This window comes from Engystomops pustulosus, chromosome 4, assembly GCF_040894005.1.
Source record: "Engystomops pustulosus chromosome 4, aEngPut4.maternal, whole genome shotgun sequence".
Lineage (NCBI taxonomy): Eukaryota > Metazoa > Chordata > Amphibia > Anura > Leptodactylidae > Engystomops > Engystomops pustulosus.
In genome coordinates this window covers 81,402,692-81,421,175 of record NC_092414.1, presented here as the reverse complement: position 1 = coordinate 81,421,175, position 18,484 = coordinate 81,402,692, and the positions used below count along the sequence as shown (strand labels likewise).

The window sequence follows — 18,484 nt, the reverse complement described above, 5'->3', positions numbered from 1 at the left end:
CTTTCAATCAGAATGATGAAAGGAATTGTGGAAAGAAGAATCCAAACTGGAAAGAAGAATGAGCTTTCATGGCCCAAAAAGAAGTTGAATTGCTTAAAGGGATATTCCAGGAATAAGCATAATTAGTATTCAAATGGGTCCTTAAAATATGAGCTAATATAATTAGTTGTTTAGAATTGTGTTTCCATTTGCCAGAAAAATGTTGTGGACATTTGTCCCTGTGTATCAGGTACAGGACCGAAGATCATATGTCCACACAACATGTCCTGCACCTGCCTGGGCGCAGGTGATGTGATTATCTCTATGTTTGGCTGTAGTTGTTTTCTTGCAGTGGGTTTTAGGGGGCATGGCCAACCGCAGAGAAGCCACAGATATCTGTGCTGAGGGGTCAGTTCATGAAGGAGAACAGTGAAGGTGTATGGGGTAGGACAGGACTGTATATGCAGGGGGAATGGGCAGTAGTGATGTCATTTATTGGGGCTGAAGGGACAAGAGAGTGTTTTTATATGGATTGCATGTTATGGGCTGGAGTGATGTTGTTAAATGACACTGCAACCAAACATTGGAGGGACATGAAGGATTTATTTATATGGTACTGTGTGTTAGAAGGCTGGGGGGACAGGAAGAATGTATTTATTTTGGACTGCAGGTTAGGAGGCTGGGGAAACAAGAGGGATGTATTTACATTCGGAAGCATGTTAGGAAGATGGGGGGACAGGAGGGATGCATATACATGGGGCTGCATGTTAGGAGGGATGTAGTTACATGAGACTGCATGTTAAGAGGCTGGAGGCTGCGTTTAGGAGGCTGAGGTTGTCTCAGATTTGAAAAATATGTCTGCTTCCTACCATAAACAGCACACAGGATATCAGCACAGATGTGGCACTGCTTGTGGAAGAAAGCAGCCATGACAAAAGCCAAAAAACAACTTTTAAAGGAGGAGAAAGTGTGTTTTACGTGGGAGTGTATGTTGGAGGGGAGAGATGTTTTTTTACCTGAAGGTGAATGGATGATGATGTACATGGAGGCTATCAGCACATGGCAGATCATTCTGATATAGGGGGGTGTATGGTGGTATGGTGGGGTGTATAATGTATGGTGCATAGTAGACCAGTATAGTATGCGATACATCTAGTATGGCCAGTGATGTGGTGAGATGCCATCTCGGTGGGTCAAAGTGCAGTGATGGCAGATACACACACACCTTATTTCTATAATAACAAAGCAGGGCAGTCTGGGAAATCATTACTGGGAGCATGAGATTGAGGAGCTGTTATCGAAAACTGAGGGCTCATGAGAGTTGTAGTATTCTGTGGTGGCCATCTTGGAGAAAACTCCACCTACTTTAGAAAGCCCATAAAATTTTGTAAATCATAAGTGAAAACTATTTAATCTCCATTTTGTGATTATTGACATTGAGTTATGCTGTATTCATTTATTTAGAGCATTATGGATTTCTGTATCAGACATTCATATTCCTGAAATACCCCTTTAATCTGGTGGGTCTCAAATTAAAGTCTATATCAGGCCGCTAGTATAATGTAGAATTGGTCTCCTCATATGAAACACCTTATCAGCCCCTGGCCAAATTGCAACCGTACCCTTTGCACCACTTCAAATTACGTCTCTGGAGCCTGAAAGAATGTCCTTTGCTCTATAAATAGCATTTTCACAATTGTATCACTTTTGAATGAATGGGGGAGCCGTGTATTGGATCAAAGCAATGGACAGATTTATTATAGTACTTCAAAATACAATCTGAAAGAATTCTGTAAAGGTACAGTATATGTATTTTCCTCCCCTTCTTTGATGTAAAAGCCCTACGTAATGTCTATTGCATCTCCTGGAAAACTGAAAAGCACAAGTGGAAGCCTCGTTTTGCAAATACATTTTTACAGAATAGAAATAAAAATGCTATGTGCCTATATGATAGTATAACAACTACATTTATACATTCCAGATGTCACAGAAAAGACCAGTATATGAATATTTTGAGCTCTCATTGTTATGTAAATTTACAGTACTAGAGACACCTTTCACCTGCACGGCAGAGTAAGACATGGCACTGAATACAATATTCATCAAACTCTGCTTATCTATTCACTAGAGACGGCATTTAGGCGAAAAACTGCTTTCTATTAAAAGTCTGCAGCAGGTACAACATTACTTAATTTTGGCAGCACATTTTACCCTTCATCTTTAAGCTACCTCTAGAGGGAGCAGTGAAGCTTAATGCATATTAAAAAGTACAAGCTGCGATGTGATTGGTTGTATGAGCAATAGATACATTTTTTTTAGTTTAGGCAGTAATTATGAATCTCCCATTACGCATTAAAAGGATTGTCTAGAAATGACAATTGATGGACTATCCCCAGAATAGAGCAGCTGACATCAACTTCTAAGGGAGACACGGCTGTGGCTACTGCCGCTACTGGCCACTACAGAGAGTAAAGAACCATGTGCTTCTGACTGCATGTTAATTGTATATTAAAGGCTGACCTTTTCCTGGGGATTGGGATTGGCCAACCGCCAGACCTCCTATTGTATTTCCTGGACCCCTTTAAATCTTTGTCTGAGTGAAGGATTTGGAGTTCTGTATCTGAAAACCAGAGCTCTGACTAATGTATTGACATAGCATCTAAAAGTACATTTATATTAAATCACAGTTATCTTTAGGAAATTATATGAAACATAAATGAAAATTGCACAACCTATTTAATATTTCTTACAGTGACCATAGGCCCTAAAGTTAAATGAAAGTAGAAAAAATACTGTGCTGTGATTTAACATGCAAGATAAAATATGCATTTAACATTTCAAAATAGCTTCCAGGGACACACAGCTGCTGAGCTAGTGCATCCAACCATGTTACGCACAAAACTGTCTCCACGGACTGTTACAATTCCCATCATGTCATGTTTACCAAATCTGATTAAAACATACACTTTGCATTCTGAAGATTCCTAATCAATGTTTATTAAATGTTCCCCCTCCCCCGCGCCTGTGCGGGAAACATTTTACAGCATGGATCTGGAATCTGCTTATACCGTAATTTCCCAATCTAGTCTTATTAATGGAATCCCTCAGCAGTGGTGGCAGTCTGGGAGTATATAGGGCAGTGGTGGTAGAAGAATTTAATGGATTCTCTGTGGGTTTCTCAGCAAGTTATAGACTGCAGCATACAGTCTATGGAGGGGATTCAGAGTATACAGCAGATGCTTGAAGGTAACTGGATACTATTTCACAAAGTACTTCTTTTTTAAGCAATGTTTTACCCTATAGGTACTTGTGAACATATTATTCACAGAAGAATGGTGACTCTAATCAGTAGAACATGTATAAAGACATCTAGAAAGTTCTCTTTAGCACCATACATGCTTGACCTAGTTTGTTCTAAATGGAGCACCGATTTTTGAAATCGGCCCATCTGACTATATACGCAGCATAGCACAGGTGACAAGTGTCACATGTCTATGGCTAGCCTGGAGCTAGTTATGCTTCTTCATTTGCAGTCAGTTTGAGAAACATTTGTCCAATAGTTATTTAGCCTGACTATCCTCATATGCATGCATGGCAAAATATAGGGAGAAAGCAACTACAATGAATCGCTTCATATTTAAAGGAAATCTACCTTCAAAATCAGCCTGATAAACCAGGGACACTTACTCATAGATCCAGGCACAGTGACTGTGGTCATCTTCTTATATTTATTATCCATGGCCTCCTTGTTTCTAAAATCACCTTTTAAAACAATATTATAATTATTAATGATAATGAGCCTGAAAGGTTATTCTAAGCCCTCTGTGATCTGGTTTTACAGGCTGTTACTCTGTCACTGCTACCTCAGCACTTGTGCAATGAGTACTTCCTGCTCGACGGGGTGTGTGAAACAGTGTAAGAGCCTGTAAAGCTAGATCTGTTATGTCAAAAACTGGAGTGGATCCTGCTTGATGATTAATCTGCCCCAAAGTGTTTTGTTTGCTTTACTTTACAATTTCCATCGGAGTCTTTAAATAAACTATCCTAATATGATGTTTAAAGGACTTACTTGTCAATAATGATACAAAAACGTCAGCTTTTTCTCTTAGAATACAGTGAACGATGGCAAACAGCAGTATCCAGGATTCTTAAAGGAGACACTGAACCAGTAAAGGAGATTGTAGAAGATCATGAAAGTGGGAAACATGCAATGGCCAGCTTGAGAAGCAGGTATGCTTAGGCTTGATAATGGTTAGGAACTACAACATTAAGGATGGTCTCCCACAGGAAATACTTGCAGCACATTACCCATTAGGGAGTTGGTGGCTTATCAGCTACATAGTAAAGAAGATGAATGTACATGTTGTGGGAAAAATAAATGTAATGCAAATGGAACTGCAGTACTGTATTTCACACTGTAACATACTAATCTTATCCTCTCAGATTTATTCCTTACATGCTTAGGGTCCTTTTTGGTTGCAGGAATTGCAATTGCAACCAAGAAGTAAAGGGGCCTGTGCTGTTGCATGACAATCTACAGAAATACTGCCCAGTCTTGCTTTGCGTAAATGCACAATGCTTTCCTCTTTAGCAAGAAAATAAACAGTGACCTTTCAGTCAAAAGAATCTTCTCAGTTTATACCCTGAGAATACTGGCTATGCACTGTTGTTCAGAGCCTGTATGCATCTAAGCATGGGGTTGTACTTCTGCGGTTCATTTATCCAAAACATTGCTGCTGATTGAACCTACAAGGATGTATGCAACATTGTCACGGGCAACCCCGCGATCCATACCGCAAATCGCTGGTGCACCCGTGCTCCTCCCCACTGCCCCAGCCCCGCTCCCGCTGCCATGGTTTCCGCCTGGACTAGAACCTGCACACGGCACTACTTCAAGATTTAAAGGGCCAGCGCACAGGTGATTGGCACTGGCCACTTCCGGGAATGCATTTAATCCCGTGGCTCTCATCATTCCCCGACGGATCTTCAAGCCATTTCCCTGAAGTGAAAGCCGTCCTGTGTATCCTTCGTATCCTGTGTATTCTGTGTTCCTATGTACCCTGCATTCCTGTTCAGTGTGCCAGTCCGTTCCTGTGTTCCTGATCAGTGTGCCAGCTCCTGCTATTCCTGACGCGAGTCCTAGTTTGCCTTCCTGTGCTGTTCTCCCGCTGTCATCTCGAGCATTGTTACCTTGGCTGTCACCGCAGGCTAGTCGCACCTGTGGAACAACCTGGTGGTACCCTGCAGCAGCAAGACCGTCCTGCTTTGCGGCGGGCTCTGGTGAAGACCAGGTGCCACTTAGACTCCGGTCCCAGGTGTCAGCTAGTACCAACTCCCACGGTAGTCCAGAGGGTCCACAGACTCGGAGTCCTGATAATTATCAGGGATGATGGTGATGCCAAGGATAATAAATTTGGTCACACAGCATAGCTATAAATTATGGATCTTCAAAAAAGCATGTCAGGAACTGCTATGGAAAGGGAGGTAATAGTGTAGACCAGTACAATGATATATGCCCCTGGAAGTGATCATCAAAGGATCTTATAGGAAAACTACCATTTACACGGTTGTGAACTAACTAAACTTACCTATCAGATTCTTACCAAGCGTGAATTCAGAAAGTGCATCCATACATATATGTATGTTCTAACCACTAAACTAATTAGATGCAGAATCATATCGTTACTAGATTTAGTTCTTAATATAGATGGGATTATTGAGTACACACAAACTTTGAGAGATTCACTCTTTCAGCAATAGATTTCTTGACAGGTTTTATACAATTTTTCCTAGTTTGAGAGTAAAGTAAACGAAATAACGGATTTCTGCACTGCTTGCAGTTGTACTTGGTAAAACTAGCTTCAGTGTGCCTTAGGCTTTAGAATTCAGTGTAGAGTTATATTATTTGAAATGTTTTACCAGGCTGTGTCTGATAGGAGAATAGCTATGATAATGAGTTTGGACACCTTATGTGTTTATATAAAATAAAGTGAAAGTAAATATCCACCTTTCTGGTAATATAATAATAAATGACTTTATGGATTATTTAAAGGTAACCTACCATGGGCTTTTGGAACACTAAACCAACCACAGGTCATTATGAACTGGTTATAATAACTCTAACCTAACCTAAGTCGTACCTTAAAGGAAACCTACCACTTAGAACGGTCGGTGTAAGCAGTAAATACCGAGCACCAGCTCAGGGTGAGCTGGTGCCGGTACTTACTTTCGTTAGTGTTATAAACCGCGGTATCGCGGTTTTAACACTTTTTAAACTCTAGAGCAGAACAGGCTTCGGCGCTGCGTGCGCACGCCTACATAGAAAATGACGGAGACGTTGCGTGCGCACGGTCGTGCGCAGCGCCGAAGCCTCTTCTGCTCTAGAGTTTAAAAAGTGTTAAAACCGCGATACTGCGGTTTATAACACTAACTAACAGGGCTCTTTCCTGTTTTTTTACTCCCCACCTTCAAAAATCTATAACTTTTTTATTTTTACACGTAAAGAGCTGTGTGACGGCTTGTTTTTTGCGTAACAAATTGCACTTCATAATGACGGTATTTAATATTCCATGCCATGTACTCGGAAGCGGGAAAAAAAATCCAAATGCAGTGAAAATGCACATTTGCTCCATTTTCTTGTGGGCTTGGATATTACACTTTTCACTGAGCGCCCCAAATGACATGTCTTTTTTTTTTTTACCCAAATGACATGTCTACTTTATTCTTTGGGTTGGTACGATTACGGGATAACAAATTTGTATAGGTTTTATAATGTTTTCATACATTTACAAAAATTAAAACCTCCTGTACAAAATTTTTTTTTTTTTGCCAACTTCTGGCGCTAGTAACTTTTTTATACTTTGGTGTACAGAGCTGTGGGTGGTGTCATTTTTTGCGAAATTTGATAATATTTTCAATGATATCATTTTTAGGACTGTACAACCTTCTGATCACTTTTTATAGATTTTTTTATTTTTTTCAAAATGGCAAAAAAGTGCTATTTTTCGGCTTTAGCGCTATTTTCCGTTATGGGGTTAAACACATTGAATTTTTAGGGTTTTTTATTAAAATTTTTATCAAACTTTTTTTTTATTTTTCTTTTTACTATTTTTCAGACTCCCTAGGGTACTTTAACCCTAGGTTGTCTGATCAATCCTATCATATACTTCCATACTACAGTATGGCAGTATATGGGGATTTTCCTCCTCATTCTTTACAATGTGCTATCAGCACATTGTAATTAAGGGGTTAAAACGAAATAGCCTCGGGTCTTCGGAAGACCCGAGGCTACCAAGGAGATGGATCTCCGCTTCTCGATGAAGTCACGGGGAGCGGCGATCCCATGCAAGATGGCGGTGCCCATGCGCCGCTATCTTTTTGAGGCTGCCGGCTGCTTTGCCGGCAGCCATCGCTGTGATAACACCCGCGATCGGTGCTAGAGAACAGTGGCACTGCTGATTTCTACTATTTATTACATGCTACACTCTTCTCCATGAGATGAAAACAGGCAGGCAAGTTATTATATAGTTCTGTATGCACACTATGAAGTAAATTTACTTGTAGGATTCCCATGGGAACTGTGTACAGCCTAAATTTGACTCTGGGCAGATAAAGGAAGAGGTTAGTCTCCACTTCACTAAAAGATTTCTGACAAGTAGCTTCACAACAGAAAATACTATATCTCTGGAAAGAAAAGGGAGACCAGCACATTATGGACATCAATCTGTTTAAAAATGGGGAATGACATATTACAATTTGGTAGAAATCATTACAACATTGTAGTTAAGCTTTAAAGCTGCTGAACCCCCATGGAAAATCTTTATGAGACCTCAAAACTGTAACATCATTTATATAGTCTCTTTGCTCCCTGGCTTTAGGATGTAAATATACTTCTACTTCAAAATGTTCATCACCTGCCAGCAACAAAACAGTTACAGGTGTTGCGCCACCACTCTACAGATCAGGGGTCCCACCATTCCATGTATGTATAACCTCATCGGACAGGGGAAAAATTCAGTGGACTCTTTTTAGATAGCTTTGACCTTTATACCATTAATAAAATTATCATAAATATTTTAATGTTTTCACAATATAAGATCCACATCCACTATAAAATTGATCAATTGCTAATCTTGAGGAATTTATTAAAAATGTAGTTTTATAAAATACATAAAATACTGTTCCTTCCTAGACACAGAACATACATAATATATTTAAAACTATGTCAGGACTACTCCTTCTATTGTGTTTCAGTTCATGTAATACAAGCTGCTGATCCTATAGATGAAATTGTAGAGTACTATGAGAATGTTTCAGTATACGGCTGTGCAGTTTATTTTATTAAGACTTTTCATTGCTATGGCAACTGACTTGTCACCTATAACAAATTTATATTTATAAGATACCGAGCATGGTCATACATACAATGCTTAGATGCTGCTCCCCTGCAAGCAATAGTAATAACATGTCAAGGAAAATCCTCAATTGTTCTGGTACAAGCGAAACATAAATGCAGAACTATAATAAAATATACGCTCAATAAGTGTGTGTTATATCTCAGTTGGGATTTCCATATTTCTGTTTCCGTATAGGGACAAAAAAAATAAAATCCCCAAAGAAATTCACAACATGACACAGAAAAGATTTTAAAGCCACATTGGAAATAATAGGGTCCAGTGTGTATACATTATGGTGTCTGATATTTTGATGAATTAATGCTTGTCGCTGTAGTGTAACATTTTATATGCATTTTTATATTATATTAACACTAACCACATATTTTAGTCTTGCCCCAATGGAAAAATGCCAACTGTATAAAATCAAATCTGATGGAGAGGAATAACACTTTCATAAAAATAAATTATTGGCACATATTGCTTTTTAAAAAAAGATCATAGTAGCAAAGTAGATTATGTTGAATAAAGAATCAGGTCTATCAAGTCCAACCTATATTCCTTCATCTGTTGAATCAGATAAATGCAAAAAAGAGAACTGATGCCAATTAGCCCATATTGAAAAATGTTTTAATTGCGACTACAATATGGTAGTCAGACTAAATCCATGGGTCAACATCCCATGTCAAGAATTTATATTGAAACAGCATTATGTAATACCAAGAAATTAATTCCATAAAAAGGAAAATGTGCCTATTCTGGAAAAACTCAAACCTGTGTCTGTTAAATGCTAACTGGTTAAAAAGTTGAAAAATAAATCTTTTCTATCATTAAAATAACTGATCACATTGATACTAGTTGCTATGGGATCACTAGAGATGCAATGTTAGTGTGGCCTGGTATCTAATCAGTCCTGGTTCGAACAACAAGAGGTTTGGAACAAGAATAGATTGTTATTTAGTATTGGAAAGTTATTTTATTCATGTATTTGACAGTGTTTTGGTAGTTTGGGATAATTACTGTTTCTTGAATAAAATGTAACCTCAGTTTCTTTTACAGGTGTATTGATGGAAGCACATTGTTGCATGTTGCAGCCTACTTTGGGGAAGACACATGTGTGGAGGTAAAAGAACACAATATGCAATGTCAAATTTAGCTATAAAGCACTTACCCTTATGGAGCTTTTAGGAGGTGCTGATTCTAACTGAAGAGACCCAACTGTTGTAGGAAATGTATACAAATCAGTTGTCTATCAGAAGCATATGTAATTAGGATGTGCTTTTGGGAAGCACACATTAATTTTTTTTATTGAAAAGAACCTTGCACTGGGGGAAGGTTTAGTTTTCCGTATTTCTATGACACAGAGTAGGGAGTGGAGAAAATGGGGATCCTTAATTACCTTTTCAGGAAGAACCGCATTTCAATATTTGTGATCAATTATGGTTTTCAGAAAAATAATCAGAACTCCTTAATTTTCTTTTAGCGTCTTTTGAAATTAAGCGTTGATACAGATGTGTTAGACTATAAAGGAGCAACGCCTTTACAACGCTGTAAGGATGCAAAGACTATGCAGGTATTTATTAAAAATGGAATTAATGCACAGGGGCCTCTGGGCAATTGTTCCTTTTCCTTTCATTCTAACCTAATTCCTTTTGTATTAATGCTGCTTTATGTTTTATTTACTACAGGCACTACATCTGGGGTAGTGCCTTTTTTATGGCTAGTGCCTTTTTTATGGGTGACAGGCCCTCTTTAAGCCTATCATAGCTGTCATTCATCGATCTGTATTGCAGTCTGTCAGAAATGCAAAAGAACTGCTTAAAATTGACCTGGACAATCAGGCACCAATGACCCTCAAACACGAATATTTAGTCATTGGGCTCATGGAATCTTGGACCCTTTATTCTAGGAATTAGTAAAAGTTTGAGCTTCTGTATTTGGACTCCTACTGCTCATCATAGACAAATTCCATAACTCAAGAGTGTAACTAGGAACCACTGGTCCCTATAGCAAAATTGTGGTTTCCCCTTACCCCATAAAAAAGGTTTATCATATCACCACACACATCTATTAGGGTACCTGCACAAGTTGCATGTTACCTGCAGATTTGCTGTATGGCATTTCCATGTGCTAAATCTGCATTGTAATACAGTAGCAGTGTTATGTATGGGATTTAAGACATACCATACACAATCTGTAGCATAAAAAAAAAATATGATCCACATCAATTAAATGACAAATGCTTATCAGGGCTTACAAACCTTGGTGTACAAGCCCTGAAATAATTATTTCCCCATTCAAGCCACCTCTATGCCAAGTGACAGTACAGAGAGGATGCAACTCAGTACTGACATGTAGAAAGGGTTAATAAACACTGAGAGACAGTTCTGACTGTATATCTCTATTTAAAGAGAAGCCAGCAATTTTCCACACCAATAGAAGTTGTTTTGCAGGAGAAAAACAGACTTGTTAGAATGGACAGGTGCTGTCTGGAAAGTTGTTTACCATGTGTCATCAAAAATGTCACCAAAACAGTAATGTCCTATAATGGGAGGTTTATTTAAACAAAGTCACTAATGAAAATAAACAGCTTTCTTCAGCAGGGTGCAAAAGGAAGGCATAACATAAAGTTGACTTTTCTTCAGGCAAAGGGCTTTAACACAGGACAGGTTATCCTCACCATTGTCTCTAACCCAGTTGTGAGACAACAGCAGCAGAAGGACACCAGACCAACACTTCAGGCTTAGAGCCACACACACACACTCAGCTCTGCTAAACCTCCTGGCTAATAAATGCAAGGCAACATCTGGCCTGGATACATGGTAGTAGTCACCCACCCAGCTCTCAGACTACTCCAGTAAAAGCTGGCCTGGATCAACAGCAGCAAGCAGCCATACTACTTTTAAATAAGGGTCAGCAACCTAAGGTTCTTGACAAAGATTAGCAACTTACTTCACTGAGGCACCTTGGTGTCATGCATTGGCCATCAACCACAATACCTTGTGCCTTATCACAACCACTTTAGAACCTTTGTGCCTTAGAATATTATGGGGACTCAGTGTAAGTCTATGGGAGAATGCTTTGTCAATGTTTGTGATGAAATTAGGTATATAAGGAAAACATTTGCAGTCTCTAGGGTCATACAGTTAGGGAACAAAGCTTAGAGGAGAAGACTGTCAGTCTACCTGAACAACCAGATGAAGAAGCTGAGACGGGCATACTCTGCCATTGACCTTGGGCTCCGAGTCTTTGGCCAGGGTACTAGCCTTCTTAGAAAGAGAGCAACAATTAGCTCAGGTTTTTACTCGGCATAGAACACTTCATTCAGGGAGGAGATTGAAGACGTCAGCCAATGCTATGTTTTGCTTATATTGCTTTGTACCTGAATTACTTCATTAAAGAAAGTAACCGTTCTCTGGATTTATTCCCCATTGTGTTCCACACCACCTTACCATCCCTTCTTCACTTTGTTCTATGAAATCCTGTTGTGCTATCATAAGCCTTACCCTAGGCATAGTGTTTAGGTTCACAGTGTGGAATAGGAACACAGTATCTAGGTTCTTCCTATAGTGCTCATAGTGTTCAATTAAAGAGGAGCTCCCTGCACCTGTGAAGCCAGCTACACCCTGACTTCACAGCACATATTGAAGATAGGGTGTACTGTTCCAGCTTCATTGTATTACTGTGTAGGTGCAGGGACCACTAGAGAGGAGTCCCTTGTACCTCATCAGACCCATCTCTGGGTAAGTATAAAGTTTTTTTTTTATGTAACTGCCACACTATAATAGGGCAATTTGGGGCAAAAGGTCCCAAATCACCCTGACAGGTTACCTATTTCACACTACTGTGCACTTGCAATATGTACATAGAGTAAAAATAGTATTTTCTTAAAGGGGTATTCCAGGAATCAGCATATTTCATATACAAATGGGTACTCAAAATATAAGCTAATGTGTAATTAGTTGTTATTTAAAATTTTGCTCCCCTTAGCACAAAATGCTGGTGACATACAATGTATTGAAGAATTAAAATGCTACTGGCCCTTTAATCAGTCCGTTAATTTCCTCCGCCCGGTCCTTTGCAGAGCAGACAGAGGAGAGAAGATGGCCGCTGGTCGCATGTCCACATCACATGTCCTGCTACTGCCTGGGCAGGTCATGTGATCACCACTAAGTTTGGCTGTAGGAGGAGTTACTGAGAACTAAAGGATCATGGAACTTGTAGTTTCCAGTGGCGGCCATCTTAGTGATAACTCCACCTACTCCAGAGAGGGCATAAATTTTGTAAATCACAAAATTAAACTATTTAAGCTCCGTTTTGTGACTAATGACATTGAGGATTGTTGTATTCATTTATTTATATCATTATGGGTTTTTGTGTCAGACATTCATATTGCCGGAATACCCCTTTAAGTTATTTTTTATATTCTAGTGTAATATGTGTTATATTTAAACACCATCCCCATGTTAGCGCGTGTCTCCTTGTATTAGTTGTTGTGCACAGTTTGGTTAGGTCCATTACTATTTTTGGGATTCTTGTTTGCATTACTATTTTAGAATTTTTATGTTAGACCTTTTCTTCTAATTGTAGATTTTATTGAAATATGGAGCGGATGTGAATTGGAAAGATAATGATGGGAATACAGCTCTGCATATGATGTGCTATGGAGAACCAGGAGAGTCAATGATGGACTGTATACAGCTACTAGTAAGTAAACATACAGTAAAGGGAAAACTAATGGCAAGCAAATGATAACTATGGTTTATCTTTTCTCTTACGCCTTCTCATATCTGGTATAATTTACAGTAGTATTTTAGATGAAAAGATTGTGGCATGTCAATAAAAAACGTACTGTGTTGTAAGGCTCTGCCCAAACACTTTTCTTTTTCAGAAACTTATCATAACTAGTGAGGTGTCTAAGTCAAACAATAAATGTGTGTACCAGTTTTTTTTCTCACCATGAAATCCAGAATATATATACCCTGTTTCCCCTAAAATAAGACATCCCCCGAAAATAAGACCTAGTACAATTTTGTTCAGGCTTAGAAATATAAGGCCTCCCCTGAAAATAAGACCTAGCGGCAGTCATTGCAGCGGCTCACCTCGTGCCATACATTAGTACTAGTAAATCTTTTAGATGCTGCAGAAGGTTGTGACATGGGGAAGAATTCATGGATGTAAATCACTGGTTGTTGTGCTGCAAACGTGATACCAGCAGCTTCCAGGATAAGAAGGGTCATTTATGGAAAGTGCTAAACATGAGAGATGGGCGATAATTATTCTAATAGAATTGGAGTCACAAGACATACAGCATGAAATTCAGAGTTTGGAGAGTCATAAGGATGTTAGAGAAGTAGATTTTTTTGTTCAACGATAAATGTAAATTCTTGTTGATGGGAAAATAAGACATCCCCTGAAAGTAAGACCCAGTGCCTCTTTAGGAGCAAAAATTAATATAAGACACTGTCTTATTTTTGGGGAAACAGGGTATAATAAGATAGGTAGAAGGAGCAGCACTGTGGATAACCGTATTAAATCCAATGTGGGTGCAGGCTTCAAGGAACGGACTCAGGATCCCATATGCATACAAACTCCAAGGAAGGGGGCAGCACTCTAAGATAAATAGTGAATGTTCATTCCACCAGTGGTGAGTGCTACATTTCGGCTGACTCTATGCAGCCATTCTCAAGCATAGTGAAACGCAGTCATACCATAGTTTTTGTGACAGCTCTATTGCTCATTAGCTAAATATGCGCTTGCCCACTTCAAAGATGTCTGCCGTCTCACCTGGTAGTTCTCGCGATAGCGGGTCCGATCCTTGAGAGTTTGACAAAGCCATGTGACATGGTAGATCGCAGCTGAGCTGATCACAGCCCTGCGTAACGATCACACCACCTTGGCCTGTCACCTCAGGATCTACTCTACTTTGGTAAGGATGAGCCTCTGTTTGTTATTGGCGCAGTAAGTCGTACTCCGGCACTGAGCGCGCTTCTCTTTATTTACTTTTTTGATTGTATTCGCTGTACAGTGTCAGCAACGGGTTCAGGACATGTGTTAACATGTTTACACATGCGTTAACATGATGTTTACACACTGTGGCTAGATGGGGTGCGGGGGACTATGGATTGGCTACACAGTTTTTTGTACACTCGACACTGTGTTATGATCATATGATGTAATAATATTGGACATTGATATGCTGTATATACCTTTTATATATGTTTTTGAGCATGATTTAACAACTCATTATCACACCACCTGTTTTTGTAATCATGATGTCACATCCTGCGGGGGTTTTAAACCCGCCCTGTATCACTGTTTCACTATGCTTGAGGATGGCTGCATAGAGTCAGCCAAAACGTAGCACTCACCACTGGTGGAATAAACCTTCACTATTTATCTTGGAGTGCTGCTTCCTTCCTTGGAGTTTGTAGTATATATAATAATGTACAATATAAGTTGCTCTGTAGCTATAAAAAGTGCTTTCCCTACCAAAGATGCACACTAAATATGTTAATGAATTGGTATGTTTTTAACCCCTTTGTACAACTTGACATATAAGTACCACATGAAAGAATGTCCTTGGATACAAAAGAAAGTAAAGTGGTATGGGATAAAAAATGGTATAAGTGGTTGTACCCTGTGGAGACAGCAGAGAAGTTTAGGAGAGGGGGGTGGGGGATGTGAGTAAACAGAGAGCCCCCTTTTTTTGTTCTCCTTCCTTTTCTCTCTATCTTTCTGCTCTTCCTTTTCCTTCATTGTATATGGTCTTGTCCTTGGGGTTGGGTGTTATTAGGTGTGTATTGTTTAAGGGGAAATAGCAGATGGATATACGTTGGTGTTGGTTGATTTTTTGCTACGTTGTGGGTTGAATTTATTGTATTATTGATCTATTTAATCATGCGTTTGTACTATGTACTGAGAGGGGAAAAAACGTACGGATGATGTATTTAGATAAAACTTTGTACTAGTGTTTGTAGTATGTAAACATATATAAAAGTCTGTATTTTTCATTGATAAAATAAAGATCATTTTAAGTAATAAAAAAAATAGTACCACAAGCGCTCTCGTCAATAAGAAGCATCCTGCTGCGTGATAGTATTGACGAGCGCACAAGTGCTAGAGTTCCCGAGAGCTGGGTACGGCTCTTGGGAGATGTGGAAGGGAGTGAATGGAATAAACAAAAGCGCAGTAGGCGTGTATAACTAGAAACAGCCAGAGTTTAATTTGCATAATTTCAAAAGTTATTTTATTCAGAAAACACACGGTTTATTGGATTATCAAGAACAAATCCTGCACTAGCATGGAATCAGCTAGCAGGCGGTATGTTTGGTTTAAATCAGCATTTTCAAAATGGTACATTTCCTTAAGGCATTTAGATGATGTTGTCTATAACAGTGGCATCTATTTAGAGAGTGAGGGCTCTCACAATTGTCTCTCACAATTGTCACCCCCTCAGTTCCTGCACTATGGTCCCTGGGAGTCTATTGTTATCTTGATGTCTGGGTGTCTCAGCAAAGATCCAATACCTATCAGAAATATAATACTGTGCCATTGTTTATACTAACAGGTGACATTGCTGACATAAAAACCTTACATGAGTAATTAAGATTGCAATGGGGTATCTTCAAGTGGGACTAAAAAAAGTACAGTTAAAGTTAAAAAAACATATTAGTCACAAAATTATTTTGTAAAAGTTTTCATGCCCCTTGAACTTTTATTAATTTTTTTAACATTACAGTCGCAAAATGTATAGAATTTTTTGATTGTTTTCTGGTGAAGAAGGCATTTCAATCTCCCTATTCTCAACACTCCTCCAACCTGCACGCCACTTTGTGTGCAGGGCAGGTAGAGGATGGGCCTGGGCATGAAAGCCCGCCGGCCACATTTCCTGTAATCTCCGGTGGAGACTATAGCAAAAAAACTCCACCAGTTCCAATCTGGTCAACAGGACGGAGCTGGCATAGTTTGCGCCCACATTTGGTAAGAAGCCAGATCTCCTTAGTGAATATGGATGCAAGACCACCAGCAGGGGAACATTTTAAGACTGGCGTTCTAGTCTTAATAAATCCCCCCCCCCCCCAAAGTATCAAGTATTTATGAAGTGTAAAGAAGAAAATAGCATTTGCTTTATTTTTCTGATTAAGTATGGCGCATTTGCCTCCCAAACCATTTCAAAATATAACTTGTCTCAGAAAAAAACAAGTTTCCCCCAGCTACATTTGCAGAAAAATAAAAAAATTACAGTTTTTAGGGTGCAACACTGAAATAAAACCTGAAAAAATCACCATGTCCTGAGAATCAGAATTGGCATTGCCATGAAGGGGTTAAACTATTACAGACAATTATGATGTGCTGATATGAAAATCACTTGTTCCGTGTAACACCAATGGGAAATATTAACCTTGCTGTTCTGGGAAGTAGCTCCACAGCCAGTTTTCTTTGACAGATTTAATTCTAATCTTTTTTCATTACAAAACAGTACAATAGTTCAGTGGGTTACAGAGTAGCTGCTGTTCAGATCCTAAGAAGCTGTAAAGAAAGAACTGTAGAGGATACTAAATTTAGAAAACTTAATGTCAGACAGTTTATTCCTAAAGGATTAAACCAGGCATTGAAAGCTGTGTCTTGAAATAGACAGTGGTCAGTTTTTCTTTTTGCTGAAGCAATAAACTCCTATATGTGAAATTATTATACACACATATTTGTCTCTTCATGTTAATATTATTTCAGTCTAGTATAAATAATACAAAATCTTGTAATTTACAGCACCTAATTTAGTAATGGTTTTGATGGAAAACCCAGCAATGTGATGCCATAGTGAACAGTGAAATGTCATCAAGGGGCATTGTGTGTCGCTTGGGAAGCGCTTACCTTCACCTGGTCCAGCTCGGTGTATTCCGGTGCGTTCAGATGATTTTCAACGCCACCTGGTGGACGGCGGAGGAACTACCTTCATAAATCCCATCCGGACCCGAATCCTGTGCAGAGAACGCGCCGCTGGATCGCGAATGGGCCGGGTAAGTAAATGTGCCCCAATGTCTTTATAAGAATCAAAATCAACCTTATTTTCTAATCATTGACAACTTGTTTTACAAACATAAGACTGAGGGAATATATTATTGGGATCTATTTAATGTAAGTAGTTATAGTAGTATACTAAATCCTGCCTTGTCAGTAATTAGGACATACAGTGGTTACTAGGCCCCTTTTACACCTGCATTTTTTCACGCACGTGTTCTGCGCATGCTTTTGACGTGTAGAACTTGCAATGCACTCTGATCCATTGTAATCAAGGGTTTTTTTCAGACTTCTCAGCATGCTCTATTTTTGCAGGTCGCGTGTGAAACCCTACAGGTCTATGGAGATGCATCAAAAACACATTGCACTCCGAGACACATGCAAGTGCAATGCGTTTTTACTGATCAATAGCCATAGAAAAGATAGACCTCAGTCCTGAGAAAAAGGCATTGAAAATGCATTGGAAACACCAAAGAATGGTGCATGAAAAACTGAGACACTGAACAAACTCTGACTGAAAACTGATTGAATTCTGATTAAAAATGTCAGTTTTTCACTAACTAAACCCTGGTCACATCCTGATCAGACTCTGCCGTGATCTGCAACACAAGTGTGAAAGGGGCCTAAGTCTACCAGCTACTAGATTGGATTCCATAGAATATAGCTTTCCTGGATAATGATAAAAAATTTATATGGTTGAAATTAAAAGCAATGTTCCATTACAAAAAAATGGAAAAAGAAATAAACAAATATCCAGGGCTTCAGTGTCAGATACGCAATGGGCAAATATGTTTTCCAGTATGGGGCAAGGAAAGCAATTCCTCTTTTCGCAACCCTTTACCACAGTACTGTATCAAAGTGGTTGCATCTTTCCAGCACAGTGTAGGGAACTTGTTTATCTATGAGAGAGGATTTTGACTAGGGTCAGGAAGGAAGAGTTCTCCTTTTGGTTACTTTGGCAACTAAGGGCGCCTTGCAGGGGTGTGGAGGCCATTGATACTCCACTAGGGGATTCTGCAAATATGTTTATGATATAGAGATGGCTTTAATCCCACATTATGTCATTAGGATTTGCTGGGACAGGGATTTAA

At 39.1% G+C, this 18,484-nt stretch overlaps 1 protein-coding gene across 1 annotated transcript in view; it reads left to right on the top strand.

Annotated features, from left to right (window-relative positions):
- The window catches only part of LOC140128460 (uncharacterized), a 137,597-nt gene that overhangs the window by 104,183 nt on the left and 14,930 nt on the right, over positions 1-18,484 (top strand). Inside the window, exons 18-22 of the mRNA XM_072150167.1 lie at positions 1,665-1,777; positions 4,089-4,209; positions 9,432-9,495; positions 9,856-9,945; positions 12,963-13,079. Of these exons, the coding sequence (XP_072006268.1) occupies positions 1,665-1,777; positions 4,089-4,209; positions 9,432-9,495; positions 9,856-9,945; positions 12,963-13,079 (505 nt within the window). The remainder of the gene's footprint in view (positions 1-1,664; positions 1,778-4,088; positions 4,210-9,431; positions 9,496-9,855; positions 9,946-12,962; positions 13,080-18,484) is intronic.